The following is a 19,597-nucleotide window of genomic DNA, read 5'->3' as shown; positions in this document are numbered from 1 at the left end:
GGGAGGAAACTAGAGCCCCCAGGGAAAACCCACACAGGCACGGGGAGAACATACAAACTCCTTATAGTCAGTGCAGGATTCGAACCCAGGTCCTGATTGTTGGTGCTGAAAAGGCATTGAGCTAACCGCTACACCAACCATGTCACCAAGACGGACCTCAGACTGTTCTAGCAGGCTTGAATTATAAGGACAGACTGGATAGACTGGGGCCTTTCTTCATGGAGCATAGGGTCTGAGGAGGTGGTTGGGGAACCTTTGAGACGTTTATAAAATCATGAGGGGGTATATATAAGCAAATAGTCAAAGCCTTCTTTCCAGAGTAGGAGAGTCTAAAACGAGAGGGCATATATTAATGGTTGAAGGGGAAGATTTAAAGGAAGTGGTAGAGGAGGAAATAATTATAATGTTCAAGAGATATTTAGACAGGTACATAATAGGAAAAGTTTCAAGTGATGTGGGCTGGACATAATTATTGGACAGACATAACCAGATGATCTGTACAATTTTATAGAACATAGATTATCACAGCACAGGAATAAGGCCCTTCAACTCGCAATGTCTGCACCGAACATGATACCCACATTATCCTTCTGCCTTGTTTAGTATGGTCATTGGGTCAAAGGGCCCGTTTCTGAATTCTGTGACTCTCGTGTATCACAAGGACAGAGTCCTGCAGACTTTCACTGTGGAATTCTGTGATTGCTGTCAGGTGGGATGGTCTAAGGTGTGGAGAATGCTCTTAAGTTTCAGGAGGAAGTATATTTTAATACAGGCTGTACGTCTTTTACCCGGTGCCCTCTGGTCTGGCAACTCCCGTGGTCCGGCACGATTGTCTCTGCCGTCATTAGTACAAACTCCTTACAGACAGCGCAGGACTCAAACCCCAATTCCAATCGCTGGCGCTGTAAAGACGTTGTGCTAACTGTGGCGGCCCACAGTATTATTGCCTGTTTTAAACTTTGTTCTACCTCGGATATATTTACATAGGGAGTTCCCTTCGGGGTCAATTTCTGTTTTCTGGCATTTTCTGTGGTCTGGCAATGGCCAGGTTCCAATGTCACTGGATTAAAGAGGTACAACCAGGTACTGGATTAATATCATGTCAAGCTCTATTCAGATATTTCAACGGCATGGTGTGGACTTGCCTGATCCAACTTTTGCTGTATACAAGGGAAGGAGAAAGTAAAGCCCATGGAGAGCCGGGCATACTGTACACCCATGTATTGCAGAAATTCATCGATGCACTCCACAATGTAGTCAAACAGCTGGAATCATAGCACATCATGCGTTATGTCACAACTTTATCTTTGTGTTCAAATACAAGAAGTGGCAGCACGATTGGGACTTTCGGCCCTTCAAGCTGTTTTGCCAGTCATCAAGATCATGGCTGACCTACTACTTTGATCTGGGAACTGCTCTGGTCAAGACCTCAATAAACTGGTCAGGCCATCATGGACCTCCCATCCATCGTTTATACCTCCCGCTGTCTCAGGAAAACTGCCAACATACTAAAGGACCTATCCCACCTTGAACACACTCTCTTCTCTGGGCAGAGTATACACAAACTTGAAACTACAAATGTTTGTTCCCTCCTGTTAAATGAACCTCTTAAATGAACCTCTCATGAGAAAAAGATGATGTCAGAATGCACCATTTGAACTGTGTACCCTACACTTTGCCTATGTCCTTAATTCATTGACTTATTATTACACCTCACCCTGCACCTTTTGTTTTATTATTGTACTACCTGCAGTGTTTAAGCACAAGTTGACTTGTCTGAATAGCACTCAAAACAAACCTTTTCCCTGTATTTTGGTGCAGGTGACAATAAACAGTTCAATGAAATTTCTTGAACCATCCTAAAATCTCTTCAATATCCAGAAACCTACCAAGAGCATAATGTCAGAGCCTCGACATCCATTGGAGCAGAGAATTCCAAAAATTCACCAACCTCTGTATTAATGAATTTCCCTTCATCCCCGGCCTAAATAATCTACCTTAATTTGAGTTTCTTTTTACTCATAACTATTGGAAACAAAGGGCAAAATTTAAAAACCAGTGGCTCACCACCCATACCTTCTCAACAAGAATTTTGAAACAAAAGCATTCAATTTCCATCTGCCATGCTGCTAAAAATCCACACGATTAAATATGCCATAAATCTTCTTACTGGCCCACATAAAGACACAAGGCAAAGAATGCCCAGGTCGTGGAAACCCTTGGGAATGATAAACTCAACCATTCTCTACCACTAGCTGCACCCAATATTCCTCATGTTTTAAATTATGCAGTCAGCATATTCCATAAATATGAAGCCCTTGGTGGTACACACTCACCTCTTCACCTGTTCCCTGCATGATTTCCAAGGGAATAAGATAGCTCTTCTGGTATATCTGAGTAGATCGCTTTACTCCTCTATGGATCACAAGGAGCAGGACGCGGAGGTTGGTTCCACCCAAATCAAGAGCAAGGAATTTGCCTCTTTCTACAACAGTAATGTGCAACAATTTGTTATCAATGGACAAAATGCTTCCTGTTTCATAGCAAATTCATACTTGTGAAAAGCCACTGTTCGCCGTGATAGTTATTCACATAACTGGAGTATGCCAGAGGCATCTCTTTGTGTGCCAGTACAGCAGATAAATGTTGACAAATTTTACATATTATATTTTGTGTATTAGTACATATTGTGTATTCTTATATGACAAAAAGGACCCTTGTATTCTTACCACTATAAAAGTTTTGAAGTGTGGTCCCGTCCCTGCACTGCCCTTCAGTCCTCGTCTTTGTTAGTCATTTATTTGGAGGGAGGGCTGCTTCTAAAAGATGATGCTGAGCAAAGGCCAAAGTTAGATATGTGGATCCCCAGGTGAATCACCAGGAGTCCTGGATGTAACAGGGTCACTGGATGCACTATCTAACTGATGAGACCTGGAGAACTGGGATACAAGCTGCAGGAAGATATATCTGCAGCCAAAGGATGAGCACACAAGACATCTTTACCATGTACAACTGGACAAGGGGGAGTCAAGCAATGATTTCTGGGTCTCTACAGATGCAACCAGAAGAGTCACTAAGAGGGCAGTTAGCGCATTATTACAGCACTAGCCACTCAGGTTCGAATCCGCCTCTGTATGTACGTTCTCCTGTGACTTGCTCCGGTTTCCTCCCAACCCCCTCCCCCCACCAAAAATGGATGGGGTTGGTTGGTTAATTGGGTGGCACGAGTTTCATGGGCAACAAAGGCCTTCTACCATGCCGTATCATTAAAAAATTTCAAAATAATAAAGTATGATGGTGGCAGCACACCATTAGGCAGGCGAACCTTGTAACACACGCGGCAGGGCAGCCGGCCAAAATGGCGCCATCGGGGGCTTCCCCTTCGACCTTGGCACCGGGCTTAGAAGACCGCACTTGGGGACCCACGTGATGCCCTGGTGATGTCAGCGCCCCAGCGTGGTTCTCAGCCAGGTCCGGGCTGGGAGTATAAGGCCAGCCAGGCAGCCTGCAATAAATCAGTTCTGCTCACTGAGCTCAACCCGTCTGGTTGTGCGATCCTTCAGTTTGCAGTGTAGCTGCCACTACAATTGGTGACCCCGACAGGTTCGAACGCCTTTGAACCCAACATGAGGAACCCATCGATTAGTGCTATAGCCATCAAGCTCCCTGACTTCTGGGTTGAGGAGCCAGAGACCTGGTTCAGCCATGCAGAGGCTCAGTTTCACCTCCGCCAGATTTCATCAGACACGACCAGGTTCTACCATGTGGTCGCCGCCCTGGACTAGGCCACAGCCTGCTCCTCATTCAATGCCCACCCATGGAAGATAAATACGGAACCATCAAGCGGGTACTCACCGGCTCCCTCGGACTATCCAGCCACCAGCGTGCCGCTCGGATGCTGCACCTCGACGCCTTGGGGAACAGGTCCCTGACTGAGCTAATGGACGAGATGATTGCACTCATGGGCGATCACACCAACTGCCCACTCTTTGAGCGCATCTTTCTCGACCATCTGCCTGAGGACATCCGGCCACTACTGACCCAAGAGAGCTTTGCTGACCCGAGGAAGGTTGCTTAGAAGACCCAAGAGCTATGGCTCGAGCGATTCCTGGAGGGTTCAGCCATCCAGCAGGTCACGAGTCATGGGCATGACTCCAAGCCTTCCTCTAGCGCTGCGGTAGAACACCTGGTCCTTGCAGGGGCCACAAGGAGCATAACCAGAGGCAAGGCATCTGCTCTGGGCCTCTGCTTCTACAACCAGCGCTGGGGAGCCAAGGCTCGGAAGCGTCGTCAGCCATGCTCATTCCAGGGAAACGAGCAGGCTGGCCGCTGTTAATGGCTGCGGCAGCTGGTCAGAGACACAGCCTTCTCTACCTGCAGGACTCAGTCAGCGGCCAATGTTTCCTCATTGACACTGGGGCCCAGATCAGCCATTCGGGCTCAAGAACGTCACCCAGATCTTCCAGTGCCTTATGGACTCAGTGGTCAGGGACTTAGATTTCGTCTTCATTTATTTGGATGACATCCTTGTTGCCAGCAGGGATCAGGTGCAACACACGGCCCACCTGCGCAACCTCTTCTCCCAAATGGCTGACTTCAGTCTCACGATCAACCCAGCCAACTGCCAGTTCGGGAAAGAGTCCATGCAGTTCCTGGGCCATAACATCACGGCCGAAGGAGCCATACCTGCCATTACGAAGGGTGCCGCAATCAAGGAGTTCCCACGCCCGGACAACATCAAGGGGCTGCAGGAGTTCACGGGTACGGTCAACTTCTATAACCGTTTCATCCCAGGTGCTGCGTGCATCATGGAGCCGTTCTTCTCCCTCATCGCAGCCAAACACAAAACGCTTGCCTGGACTCCAGGGGCATGCAGGGCATTCGAGGCTACGAAGGATGCCCTCGCAAAGGCTACCATGCTTGCCCACCCACACACCGACCTGCATATGGTGCTCTCAGTCGATGCCTCTGCCACAGCCATCAGCGCCGTCCTGGAGCAGCAAGTGAATGGACAGTGGAAGCCACTGCATTCTTCAGCTGGCTTCTTCACCCACTAAAGCACAAGTATAGCGCCTTCGACTGTGAGTTACTGCGCATGTATCTGGTGGTGCGGCATTTCCACTATTTCTTGGAGGGGAGGACTTTTACCATCTTTTCTGACCACAAACCCCTCACTCAGGCACTCGCCATGGAAAAGGATCCCTGGTTGGCCCACCAACAGCGTCATCTCTCCTTCATGTCGGAGTTTACCACTGACATTCGGCATAAGGCGGGGAAGGGCAATGACCAGCCAGCTGCACGCTGACACCCGGCATCGACTTCAACCAGCTCACCCGGGACCAGAAGTCCGACAAGGAGACGCGAGCTTTCAGGACTGCCATCACGGATCTGCGGTTCCAGGACCTCCCGGCTCCTAGCGGAGAGGGCACCGTCCTGTGTGATGTCTCCATGGGCACCCCACAACCAGTGATTCCCCAGCAGTGGCACAGATGAGTCTTCCACCATATCCATGACCTTTCGCACCCTTCCATCAGGTCCACGGTCCGTATGGTGGCAGAAAGTTTCGTCTGGCACGGGCTTCGGAAGCAGATTTGTGGACTGGGCCAGATCCTGCACCCATTGCAGCTTTCCAAGGTCCACAGGCACACCAGAGCACCTGTACAGGAGTTTAAGCACGTCTGGGAACGGTTCAGCCACATTCACGTGGACATCGTTGGGCCCTTAACTGTTTACCATGGTAACCATTACCTTTTCACAGTGGTGGACCGCACCACTCGTTGGCCCGACACAATCTCGATGCCAGACACCTCCATGGACTCTTGCTCCTGAGCGCTGTTTCACGGTTGAGTTGCCCGGTTCGGCGTCCAGAGTCACCTCACCAGCGATCGTGGCGCTCAGTTCACCTCTGCGCTCTGGGCACAGCTTGCCAACAGGCTGGGGATCGAGCTTCACTGCATCACAGCCTATCACCCGCAGGCCAATGGGGTGGTCGAGCAACTACACCGCCATCTTAAGTTGGCATTTATGGCCCGCCTCATCGGTCCCGACTGGGTGGATGAACTTCCTTGGGTGTTCCTGGGCATCCGCTCGATGCCCAAAGAAGATCTACAGGAGTCATCAGCCGAGCTGGTTTACGGTGCACTACTAGCGCTACCCGGTGGGTTCATCATTGCACCTCACAGCCCCCAGTGATCACCCCCACTTCCGGGCCAAGTTGGGCTCCTTCGCACCCCCACTGCCGCCCAGACATAGCACACAGGCCGCTTACGTCCCCAGCGAGCTGCACTCCACAGAGTATGTTTTTATTTGGCGAGGCCTGTCCATGGCACCTCTGCAGTGAACTTACGAAGGGCTATACAAAGTCGTCCAGCATTCAGGGTCCACGTTCACAATGGACATTGGCGGTAGGAGGGAACTGTTTACAGTGGGCAGGCTGAAGCCAGCACACCTCGACCCCACTGAATCAGTAGTTGTGGCCCAGCCCAAGAAGTGAGACCGCCTAACTAAAAAGGACATCGGTGCCGGTTCTGGGGGGAGTTGTGTAGCAGCACACCATTAGGCAAGCGAACCGGCCCCCCTTGTAACACACATGGTGGGGCAGCCGGACAAAATGGCCCTGTCGGGGGTTTCCCCGACCTCAGCACCAGGCTCAGAAGCCCGTTCTTGGGGACCCACGTGATGCCCTGGTGACATCAGTGCCCCCACCATGGTTCTCAGCCAGATCCGGGCTGGGAGTATAAGGCCAGCCAGGCAGCCTGCAATAAATCAGTTCTCCTCACTGAGTTCAACCCGTCTGGTTGTGTGTTCTTTCAGTTAGCAGTTTAGCTGCCGCTACAGTCGTATATTGATGAGGGGATTGGATACAGTATGTATTTAAATGTGCCATTCAAAGCACGTCCTACAGGTTGTGTGTATCAATGTAACATCTAAAAGAAGTGGCCAGAGAATTATTCAAAAAAGGGGTAAGATGCCTTGGGTATATTAGTATAATTGTCAGTAAAACATTTAGGACAGTGACCGTGTCATTTGATTATTGACCATTGATCTGTGCATTGTTACAGAATGGGTTAATATGATAATGTAAAATTTATCTTAAAAAGGTAAGGATTGTGGGGGATTAGTTTAGGTCACACTTCATAGACATTTCAGTTATATTTCAAACAAACATCTCATTTGGAAATACAAAAACCTGTGCAAGTGGAGTCTTCATGTTTGCCATCGACTTAACAGAAACCATGAAGGGTGCCTGTGAAGACTTCACATGTAGGTGTTAATTGGACTGATGTTGCAGAATTGAAATGGACTATTGTCTTTAAAGGAACAGATGTCCAGGCTCAGAAACTGATCAATCTTTTATTGCTAAACTGTTCCAAATTTGCCAGCGATCCAAATTTCTGGTTGAAGTCTGCTGTTCTAAGAGGGGTCATGTGGTTTTGCAGAGAGGAAAAAACATGCCATTTTTGGGGAGGGGAGAGAGAGAGAGAGAGAGAGAGAGAGAGAGAGAGTCAATTTACTGCAGCATTTGGTGTTGAAGACTGCAGGTTTTGCAGACCTACTGCAAGACCCCATTTCAAGATGGGTTTTGAGTTCTGAGTTTAGCCTATTCTAAACCCTTGTGGTCAATTACAAGAGGTTGTGGCTGGTTATTGGGATTCTCCTGGAATAGGGGAAAAGAAGAATTCTCTGTGGTAACCTGGAAGAAGAGATTATCTTTTGTAAAAACCCATGAGGGGGCAAGTTTCTTTAGCAAGACACTGAAGTGGCTGATTGAAGGAGATCAGTTGTGTGAGTGTCCAATGAACAACGAATATTTCTCTCTGAAACCAACAAAGACCTCCCTGAGCGGTAACAATTTAAGTTAATGCACCTGAGCCTGGTGAAGATCATAAATGTTACATTCTGCGCACAGTTTGAAAATTGCCTGATATCAGTGAACTTGGAGAAGTGAAAAGTGAAACAAAAAACTTTCCTGAACACAAACACATTATATACACATGCACTTAGAATTAGAAGGGGGCTAAGTTCATAATAAGTTAAATATTGATCTTATTGTTATGTTTGAAGAAAATTAAAAACGTTTTCATTGAAGTAACCATTGTCTTGGTGAAGTTCTGTTGATGCTGGTTTTTGGAGTCCCCTGCAGTGGATATTTCTTGATGACACAAATGGAGGCTATTTCACCTCATCGAGTCTTTGCCATCTCACAAAGTGATCCATTCCCCCATTGATATTTTCCTATGATTCCCACATTCCCATCACCTCTCCCCAGATTCTGCCAATCACCTATGTACTTGGGACAAGATTAGAGGGGCAATTAACCTGCTAACCTACAGGTTGTTTGGGATGGTGGACCCCCAAAACATCCACGCAGTCACAGAGAGACTTCACACAGTCCACACTGGAGATTAGGATTGAAGCTGGATGAGTGGAGAAAGGAGACAGCAGCCCCAACAGCTGTGCCACTATCATTGCAATATTCAGGATATTAGCTTGCAATTTGTGCTAATAGAAATCGTAGGGTGACTGTGCCCAGATTTGAGGTGCATGCAAAAAGATGTTTGATGTGGATGCTGTGACATTGTGGATAAATTACTAGATTAATACCTGGAAACCTCGACCACAGCTTTGAAGAGAGTAATTCAAATCATACCATGATAGCTAGGATTCTTAAATTTGTATTTAAATGGACCTAGAATAATAAGGTAACAATCCAGAAATTCAGGATACTGGATGCAGTGGGAATCCAACAGCACATGTTTTTAGTGAAATGGGTTTTCCATTTTTGGAATCAAAAATACACTAACCAGAATTCTTATCCAAGGTCAGTTTCTGAAGGTTGAAACAGTCATGAGCTTTTGGTAGAGGCAAGATGGCATTGAAATAAAAATGTAAAGGCCATCATTGGAGCAGTGTCCCAAAACACAATGCAGGAGGATGGAGCACAGAGAACACTCAGGTATCGTTCAGGAGGAAGGCACTCAGGGCACATCATGGCAATGCCAGGGAGCATGGTGCAGAGTGCGTCATTGGACAAAGAGTGTCAGTGCAATATTCAAGAGAGTTGACAGAAAGAGTGTCAGTACACTAAGGAAGAAAATGGTGCACAGTGTTCAAGAGGTGTGTGTTTGTGTCAGAAGGTCAGTTTGTGTCATCATGGTATTCAGTAATACCGAGTACAAAGTATGACATTATAGAAGGATGCACTGAATGTGACAGTGAAATATTGGAAGTGATAATACCTCAAGGTACAATAATGCAATATCCAATCAATATAAAACACAAGAGGGAGGTGCACAGGGTACAATAACCCGGCTGATGGAACATAGTGAATATTTAGGATGTGGCACAGAAACATCAAAGTTGGTTCAAGACTGGGAATATTATTTGAGAGGATAATGCATAAAATGTAGCCCTGTAACTTTCAGGAACATGGAGCTCTCAAAGAAATAATGCATCAAGCAAAAGGGGGTGGAGCAGAAAGTTCAACCTTGAGCTTTTGTTGTAATAAGCAGATGGATAACAGGTGTTTGGTGTAACTTTTGTGATCAAATCTCCTAGAGCTTTACAGTATGGAAAAAGGCCGAACTTGTCAATGCCATTTAAATGTCGGATTTGTCCATATCCCTGCAGACATTTTCTATCCTTCTACCTGTCTAAATTTCTTTTAATTGTACCTGCTTCTACAGTTTCTTCTGGCAGCTTATTTCATATACCCACTGTATAAATAAAGTTTCCCCACAGGGGAATCTTTTAAATCTTTTCCCTCATACCTATGTTTTCTAGTTTCAGACACCCCCACCACAGACTATTTACCGGATCCCTGTCCCCCTCATGGTTTTATGATAAGATCAGTGTCACATTCAGTTGTCAGGGGGACCTCGAGTCACTAAGAGAGCCTGCACTTTGGAGAGCTGAAAGCTGTCAAATTCACACATCAACTTGAATTGTTTATAGTCACGTGTACTGGGCTTCATTTTGTGTGCTCTCCAGGCAGGTCAACTCAAACAATAGCAATAATAGCAAATAAATAAACAACAGTGCGGGGAGTTGTATTACAATAAGTTAAATAGTACAGGGTGTAGAGAAAAGTACAGACACATGGTGGAGGGTCTAGAGAGAAATACAGTAAAAAGACATACAGTGCAAGGGCTTCATCTTTTGCCAGGGAGAGATCCATTTCACGATCTAATAACAGCAGGAAAAAAGGCCTGGAATCTGGATGTTTGTGTCTTCAAACATGTTTACTTTGTCTTTGGGATAATTTCCAAAGGAAATGCAGATCAAGTGCAGATGTTTGAGCATCCCCAATAATGCAATGATCACAAACCATAAGATGGACCAACCCGCAATGATCGACTGACTGAGAAGTTGAATGTGATACTCTTCATGTCTAAAACAAGCAAAACAATGCAGACATGGTGCAGTTCAGCCACAGATCAGAAATCTCTAAATACTGCCCTTCACAAACTTTAGTCTCCAAAGGCACTCTCCTCAGAAAAGTGAAATCAGGAATTTCAGTCCCAGTTTGGAGAGAATAATGTGCTCACATTCACTGACTATATCTCTTCCTTACATACAAAGTCTCCAACACCTACCCTTCAGCTTCAACACCAACAGGAGCCAACAGGAGAACCATGTACAGTAAAAATGGTCATGTTTACATAGCAAGCTCGCTGAGTGGTCAGTTATGGTGGTAAGTTGACTGGTGACTGGAGGTCATCTTAGTAGGTGACTTAATCTCCTTGGAAGGAGATTAAGGGGAAGTTGGTGGCTATGTGAAAGAGAATGGGTTGTAGGAGGATGTGGAGTGGAGAAAAAGCTGGGTGTATACTCTCAGAGCTAGCATTAACTCAATTTGCTAAATAGCTTCTTCCTGCATTGCAAAGAAATATTCAGAATATATTTTATGTTCTATAGCTGCATTGGAATACACATAAATGGCAGGACACCAAATGTACTGAAGGACTTTAGTCTGCTCTCTACACGTCATAAACATCAATATGCCCCTTTAAAAGGATTAAGGTGCTTGATCCTTTGTTATCTGAGACATTTGCTTTTGATGAAGGGTTCTGACCCAAAACATGGACAATTATTTTCTTCCACTCATGCTACCTGACCCACTGAGATCCTCCAGCAGCTTGATTTTTTTTAATGTTGATTTGTTACCATTGCACTGCCTGCTGCATGAACTGACTTGCCTGGATAGCATGGAAAATGAAGCTTCAATGTGTAGCAACAAAAAGCAATTCAATTCAAGATTTTCTCTGCTCATATATAAAATAAATAAATTGTGATATGTTTTTGTTTTGCCAGTGAGATTTCAGTTTACTCAACAGACAGCACTCACCAATGTGATTATTTTTATGCTAAAGTATCAACCTTGAGTGGTTTAAACCTACATTACTCGAAGACAATAGCTCATTCAACAATGGTGGCAGGAGCTCAGATACTCATGGATGGTCTCCTGTCATTGGTGGTATGGAAATGTCAACAGTGCAGCCAAGTCTATTTCCTCACCATTAACCCACGGATGGGTCAAGTTTATTACACATGTATCAAAAATGCAATAAAACAGGCAGGCCTGTAAACACATCCCTCAAGGGGTACAAATACAGCACAGGACAATAGTACAACAGTCAGAGTTGCAAAGAGAGATCCGTTGGTACAGAGCAAAGGCAACATGATTTTATTATTTTGGGCTTCGTTCAGGAGTCTGATATGGGCAGAAAACAAAGTATTCTTGAAACTGCTGATGCATGATCGCACACTTGGGAATCTTCTTCCTGATGAGTCGGGGGGGGGGGGGGAGTGAAAAGAGGGTAGTTTGGGTTCCACCAGGACCAATCGACTCACACTTCATTTTAATCTTAACTCATCTGCGACAAGGTGCTGAATTCCAGTGATAAGGTGAGATCATCTACTCCTGACACTAAGTGTGACATCAAGAATCTCTTGACATCTTCTGGAGTGATTCAACTTGGCTGAATATGTTTTTTTGTGATGGAGAACTTCAAGAGAAGGTAAGATTTTCATGCATTAATGTCTTAAAGGAGGATTAAATTCCCAGGGCCAGACAAGATTTATCCTAGGTTGCTAGAATAAGCAACAGAAGAGATTGCTAGGGCTCTGGATGAGACGTTTATATCTTTGCTGGGCCCAAGCGACTGGGTAATGATGGCAAGTGAGGACTCCCTTTGCAAGGAGGGTAGCAATGAAATGACAGCACATCAACAGTAGGGATGTTATTAGAAACAATTCTGAGGGTATGAATTATTATAATAATTACTTGGAATGCCAGGGACTCATCAGAGATTGCCTGAAATGCTTTGTCAAGAACAAATCTTGTGTGATAATCTGATTGAATATTTTCATGAGTTTATAAGACGGAGCTTAGCTAGGCCTTTAATGAGATTCCACAAGATAGTTGGTGCCAATAGGTTAGGGTCCATGAGACCCACAGCAAATTGGCTTGGCAATAGAAGGCAAGGGTGATGGTAGAGGACTGTTTTGGTGATTGGATGCCTGTGACTAGTTAAAGTGTTCCTTAGGGGGTCAGTGAATAAATCCTTGTTGTTTGCAATATGTGCAAAATATTTGGATAGGGATATGGGAGAAATTATCAGCAAGTCTACAGGTGGCACAAAGATTGGTGGATACTTTGGGACTACAGAGTGATATCGATAGGTTGGTGAATTGGGCTGAGAAAGGTAGATAAGAGTTTAATCCTGATAAATGTGAGATAATGCAGAGTGTGAGTTCCACTGGGGCTAGCACATGCAATGTGAATGGTCCTTGGGAGTGTTGAGGAAGAGAAGAACCTTGGCGTATAAGCCCAAAGATCATTGAGGGGGGCAGCGCAGGTAGATAACATGGTTGTGAGGCACAAGGGATATTGGCCTTCATTAATCAATCCAAGATCAGGGAGATAATGCTCCAACTTTATAAAATATCCATCAGACCTCAGCTGGAGTACTGTGTGCATTTCTGGGGTCTAAACCATGGGAAGGTGGAGAGAAGATTCACCAGGATGTTTTTGTTATGAGGAGAGATTGGGTCTGTTTTACCTGAAGCAGAGGAGGTTAAAAAGAAATATAATTGAGGTATAAAGATCGACTGCATGAATTTTTTCCCTTACCAAAAGGTGCATAAAGGTTAACTTCATGGTAAAGATAAGAGATTTAGCGGGAGTGTCAGTATGGCAGTCGTGAGCATCAAGGGTATTCTGCCAGAGAGAGTCACAAACAGCATTTAAAGGGGTTTAGTCAAGTAGTTGAATTGGCTGGGAATAGACCCTGTTTCCACGCTGTATGACTTTGACTTCTAGGTCAAGAGGGTTGCTAATGCTTCACTCTTGGTCTGTGCACACAATATGAGGGTGGAGACCAGCAAGTGACAGTTTAACTGTTGGACTTCTATAAGCAACTGATTGCAACAGGATTGCAGAGCTTTGGCTGAACATTTGGCAGGGGTTTGCTGAGATTTGTCTAGAGCATTGAGCTTTCAATGTTTAGCCAGCACATACTGCAGTGAATGGTGTTTATACGTGATACATCTGGTGGCTCTGTGTTAACTAGTGGGATCTCAAACACAGTCCTGAGACTTACCCGTCCCATCAGGAAATCTGTTAATGAAGGTGGGCAGCATTTTAACAGAGGCATTCCTGTGGGTCTCCTCCTTCAATCCTCGTTCCATTTCACTCCTCATCATTTGCTTGACCTTTTGCAGTTGGTTCTGGGTGAGCTTCAACGGCGCCAATGTCTTGTCTTGGTACTGACGTTGGTGAACTAGCCTATAGGCTACTGCAGTCACCATGGCAGCTCCCTTCCCTGTGCCAGTCTCAACCAGAATGAAGCGCACATTACAATCAGGGGCCAAGAATCGAACCATTCTGTGCAGGTTTTTCGCATACCTAGGGCAGAACATCACAATGTTACTTCCCAAACTGTGTCAAGCAAATGAATTCTTCAATGATACTCAGTGGCTTGAGAGCAAGTACGCATGACAGAAAATCATCGATATAATCCTAGACATGGATTACAAGGGTGATTATGCAACGCAATTACAGGACCAGTGACCCAAGTTCAAATCCTGAGCTGTCTGTAAGAAGTTTGTTCGTTTTCCTGTATCTGGGTGGGTTTACTCTGGGGCTCCGATTTCCTCCCACCCTTCAAAAGGATTGTTGATTAAATGGGTAATTTGGGCAGTATGGGCTCAGGGGCTGGAAGGGGCTGTTACAAATTTAGACACTGCTGCTTGCAGTACAGTTGAACAACATACATGGCAAATAGATGAGAAGAATATTAAAACTAGTTGTTCCCAGCATTTGTTCAGCTACAAATATAGTCGACCCCAGGAATCCATACCCTAAGGTGGGGATGATACTCCAGAGAGTATTAGAACTGTGTTCTAATGTAGTAAAGATTTGTCAGGAATGGTGCAAGGTATTTAGGAAGAAAGTGGTATCCCAACGAGGGCCATTGTAATCCAAGTCAGAGGATACAGCAGCAGGTGAGGGAATGTTTCCCAGAAAGGGAGAATTTTCCCTGGGAAGAAAAAAAAAATCACATTTCAGTGAAGAGCTTGGCCCAGAACAGGAACTGGTCCGCGTTTGGAACAGTGCTCTTCATTGCAATATAATTTGTAAAGATGACAACACAATTTCTAGGAACAGTAGACACTGTACTAGCTGGAGGAAGCAATCATCAAAGTAAAACCACCTGTAAAACGAGAGGTGATTCAGAAAAGGGAAATTACTGAGAACAAATATGGAAACTAATGCATGGAATCTAAAGGGTAAGGTTCTGTAGACCATCTGATCAATGCCCTTGGACACTGTGAAGTATACTTACTGGGGTCCAGTTCTGTATACCGTCCAATCAATGCCCACAGAGGTTCAGACAATAACTAACTGGGGCCCTGTTCTGTATACCATCCCATCAATGCCCACAGTGGTTCTGACATTAACTTTGTAGGGCCCAGTTCTGTATACCATCCCAACAATGCCCATGATGGTTCAGACATTAACTTACTGGGGCCCAGTACTGTATACCATCCCATCAATGCCCACAAAGGTTCTGACATTAACTTACTTGGGCACTTTTCTGTATATTGTCACATCAATGTCCACAGTGGTTCTGACATTAACTTACTGGGGCCCAGTGCTGTATACCATCCCATCAACGCCCACAAAGGTTCTGACATTAACTTACTTGGGCATTTTTCTGTATATCGTCACATCAATGTCCACAGTGGTTCTGACATTAACTTACTGAGGCCTGTCACATTTGTGGCCCGAAATGTGAAGTTAATAAAACATTAAACACAAGTTTTATCAGGTAAACTTCTCAGGGTCTTTATTTTCCAGTTTCCTTTGTTCTCCCGCTTGTGCTCTTATATCTCTCTCATACCACGTGACTTCCGGTACATCTCGTACATATTCATTATCATGACATCCCTCCTTTAATCAGAAATAAACTTTACCTTCACTTACCAATATCCCTCGGAAACATACAAACATCGTAACTAATGGTAATACTATAACTCAACTACATAAAATTTACTTCCTACAGCACTCATACATGCACTTTATGATATAAGATTAAATACTGTCCCAAAGTTCTTATTAAAACTATGGCACAAAGTCTTCGTATCGTTTGGGCGCTTTCCGGTTTCGTTTCGGCCTGCCTGCGATATTGTCGTCGCTTCTCGGTTGTTCACTCTCAGCGTTGGCAATACTGCTTGCCACGGCTTCGGGTGTTTCTGGCGCTCTAGTCACTTCATCAGGAGTGCTGGTAACTGCCTCTGGAACATCATCAGGTCTCTCAGTTTCAGCATCTCGTATTGGCCTTTCAACCTCTTCGCTCGATGTATCTCTGGACTGGTACCTTTTTACACCTGATACATTTCTCTTATACAGGACTCCAGTCGGAGACTTGACTGTCACCATACTGCCACTTCTGGATACGACAGTATAGGGTTGATGGTAATAAGGTGTGTCTAGCTTACCACCAGTTTCATGCCTCACTAGAACATTATCTCCTGGCATGATGTCTGAGTACTTGGCTCCACGTTTCGAATCTGTGTACAGCTTTGCTGCACCTTTCTTTTCAGCATCGTGGTCCCTCATCTCCTGGTCGTCTCGGATTTCCTTTATTTCTGGCACTTTTGTGCGGATTTTTCTCCCAAAAAATGCTTCTGCAGGACTTTTTCCAGTGGTTGCATGAGGCGTTGCTCGATAGACAGCCACATAAGATAGCAATGCTTCTCGCCAATTTTGTCCTTCTGCGTGTGCAATCCTCAATCGTTTTTCAATGGACTGATTTTGTCTCTCTACTTCTCCGTTGGCTTGTGGCCATTTCGGAGTTACTTTATGATGGTGGATACCTGTGGTCCTCATGTATTCCACAAATGTCTCTGAAATGAATTGTGGACCATTGTCAGAGTAAAATGTAACAGGTAATCCATATCTTGCGAATATCTCTGCTAACGCTTGTATTGTTTTTTCAGTGGTTGTGGACTTCAACACCACGTACTCATAGTATCTGCTGTAGTAATCTATCACTACCATAATTGATTCACCCGTCGGTAAAGGTCCAAGAAAATCAACAGCTACGTCGATCCATGGTCCTGTCGGAAGTTGCGTCCTCGGATCGGTTCTGGCGGATTACTCCTACTTGTGATTTGACATCCGTGACAAGTTTTAACAAATTTCTCTGCGTCTTTATCACAACCTGGCCACAATACCTTGGTCCTGAGGTTTTGCTTGGTACCAACAATACCTAGGTGTCCTTCATGCGCTAAGGATACGATCTTTGGTCTCAATCTTTGCGGTATCACCAATCTGCAACCTCTCAATACACACTGTCCAATGCAACAAAGTTCGTCTCTAATGGGAATGTAAGCCTTGTGAGTACACTTGTCCCATTGTTCACTCTGTATGCATTCTCTTACTTCCCTGAGTTCTGGATCACGTTCGGATTCTCTCTCGACTTCCTTCGTAGTCACAGCTTTCGGTGTCGACTGAATAGCTACGAAGCATACAAAGCTCTATGTTTCTGTTCCCAATTCTGACTTGGATTTTGGACCACCATCCTTCACCAATCTGGACAGCGGATCAGCAATGTTTGCTTTCCCTGCAATGTGGATTACTTTATATTTTTAGGGTTGTAGTCTGAGTACCCATCTCTCTATTCTGGCACATGGTTTGGATCCAGGTGCATAGATCACCTCTAATGGCTTATGATCTGTGATGAGTTCAAATTCAATGCCGTATAAATATGCATGGAACCTCTCACAGGCCCATACAAGTCCGAGTGCTTCTTTCTCTGTCTGAGAGTATCTTCTTTCCACATCTGATAACGATCTGCTGGCATAGGCAATGATTCTTGGTCCTCCATCATGCATCTGGACCAACATGGCTCCTAAACCAACCGGGCTGGCATCCGCTATGACTTTGGTTGATGCCGCCGGATCGTAATATCCAAGAGTTTTTGCATCTGTCAGGCTTTGCTTCAGCGCTGTGAACGCTTTCTTCTGCTCAGATCCAAAATGAAATGGTACACCTTTCCTGGTTAGTTTCCTTAGTGGTTCTGCCACTGTTGCGAAATTAGGAATGAACTTTACACAAAAATTGACCAATCCCAGGAAACTCCTCACCTTTGTTGCGTTCTGAGGTGCACGTGCCTCTTCAATAGCTTTCACCTTGGCCTTTGCAGGGTTTAGTCCTTCCCGTGTAAGTCTGTGTCCCATGAAGTCCATTTCTGACACACCGAACTGGCACTTGTTTCCATTCACGGTAAGGCCTGCCTCCTGTAGTCTAGATAGTACACGCCTCAACCGTTTGTCATGCTCTTCCTTCGTTGGTGCATGGACTATGATGTCGTCAGAAATGTTGGCAACTCCAGGAATGTCTTGAATCACTCGATGGATTTCATACTGGTAGATCTCCGAAGCTGCATTAATTCCAAATGATAGTCTCTTGTAACGATACAATCCACAGTGAGTCACAAATGTTGTTACATCTCGGGAACCTGGATCCAGCTCTAATTGATGATAGCCCCATTTCAGATCAATTTTTGAGAATACCTTGCTGGTAGTTAGTTCTTTTTTTTTTAAATTTTTTATTTTTCACACCATAAATCACATTAGCCATGATATACACTATTTCTTTTTCACACATATACAGTGACTTTTTCTCACCCCCCCCTTTCCTCCCAAACCACCCCCCACCCCCCCACTCTCATCCATTTTAGGTATACAATCTAGGTTGCATTAAGCCAGTCAGACAATGTTGTCATTCAACATAATTACACCAGAAATTCTACTGAGTCCATTCTTTTCTTTCCTTCTCCTTCCTTCAACTTAGGTACTGTTTGTCCCCGGTAGGTTTTCGCTATTGTATTTAATGTAAGGCTCCTATACTTGCTCGAATATTTCAATATTATTTCTTAACCTATCTGTTATTTTTTCTAATGGGATACATTTATTCATTTAAATTTAGTAGTTTCTTCCTTTTAATTTGGTTATGTATTCCATTAATATTTAAAGACATATAGTTCAGCGTAGCCCTTTTATATTTTGTTTATCTTCTCTTTCCGTTTTTCCATCATTACCTTTCCTCCTTTTCCATTTCTGTTTTCTTATTTTCAACTCTTTATAAGACAACATTCCTACAACATCCAACATTTTCCTTATTCTCCTATTTCTATCTTATTTATCCCCAATCTCCCCTTCACCTCCTGAGTTGTCCTTTATCCCTTGTCGGACAACCACATCTCCCCTCTCCATTTGGATTTGCAAATCCACTCGCAAGCGTCAACTGATTTTGCAGTGACCGCTATTTCCCCCCACCCCGCCTCCCCCAGAAAAGATTTCACTTTTCATATGTCACAAAGGTCACTCTTTTAATTCCCTCCTTATTCTCTCTATTCCATTACCTTCCCTTATTAATTCTTGTCTATACTATCTATATTTTCCTCTAAGTATGCTCATTGTCTCTATTCACTCTTATACCTCTTTACCCGCATACATATCAATCGTGATCATTTTTACTCTCATTACCCGTCTTCATCCCTCAGTCTATTTTTGTCTTTACCCACATACATATCAATCGTGATCATTTTAACTCTCATTACCCATCTTCCTCCCTCAGTCTATTTTTGTAATTGTTCTGCAAATTTTCGTGCTTCTTCTGGATCCGAGAATAGTCTGTTTTGTTGTCCTGGAATAAATATTTTCAATACCGCTGGATGCTTTAGTATAAATTTATACCCTTTCTTCCATAAAATCGCCTTTGCTGTATTGAACTCTTTTCTCTTCTTTAGGAGTTCAAAACTTATATCTGGATAAATGAAGATTTTTTGCCCTTTATACTCCAGTGGTTTGTTGCCCTCTCTTACTTTTTCCATTGTCTTCTCCAGTACCTTTTCTCTTGTAGTATATCTTAGGAATTTTACTACAATAGATCTTGGTTTTTGTTGTGGTTGTGGTTTAGAGGCCAATACTCTATGTGCCCTTTCTATTTCCATTTCATGCTGTAGTTCTGGACATCCTAGGGTCTTAGGGATCCACTCTTTTATAAACTCCCTCATATTCTTGC

At 44.4% G+C, this 19,597-nt stretch overlaps 1 protein-coding gene across 6 annotated transcripts in view; it reads right to left on the bottom strand.

Annotated features, from left to right (window-relative positions):
• The window catches only part of LOC138744533 (hexokinase-1-like), a 154,777-nt gene that overhangs the window by 41,805 nt on the left and 93,375 nt on the right, over positions 1-19,597 (bottom strand). For 5 of the 6 annotated variants that reach the window (XM_069900860.1, XM_069900859.1, XM_069900862.1 and 2 more), the window contains 3 exons: positions 13,605-13,909; positions 2,337-2,485; positions 1,146-1,265 (listed from right to left, as the gene is read on the bottom strand). In XM_069900860.1, the coding sequence (XP_069756961.1) occupies positions 1,146-1,265; positions 2,337-2,485; positions 13,605-13,909 (574 nt within the window). The remainder of the gene's footprint in view (positions 1-1,145; positions 1,266-2,336; positions 2,486-13,604; positions 13,910-19,597) is intronic. The other variant, XM_069900863.1, reaches the window with a different exon arrangement.

Source organism: Narcine bancroftii, chromosome 10, assembly GCF_036971445.1.
Source record: "Narcine bancroftii isolate sNarBan1 chromosome 10, sNarBan1.hap1, whole genome shotgun sequence".
Lineage (NCBI taxonomy): Eukaryota > Metazoa > Chordata > Chondrichthyes > Torpediniformes > Narcinidae > Narcine > Narcine bancroftii.
Note: the sequence above shows the minus strand (reverse complement) of the source record. Positions and strands in the feature narration are given on the sequence as shown.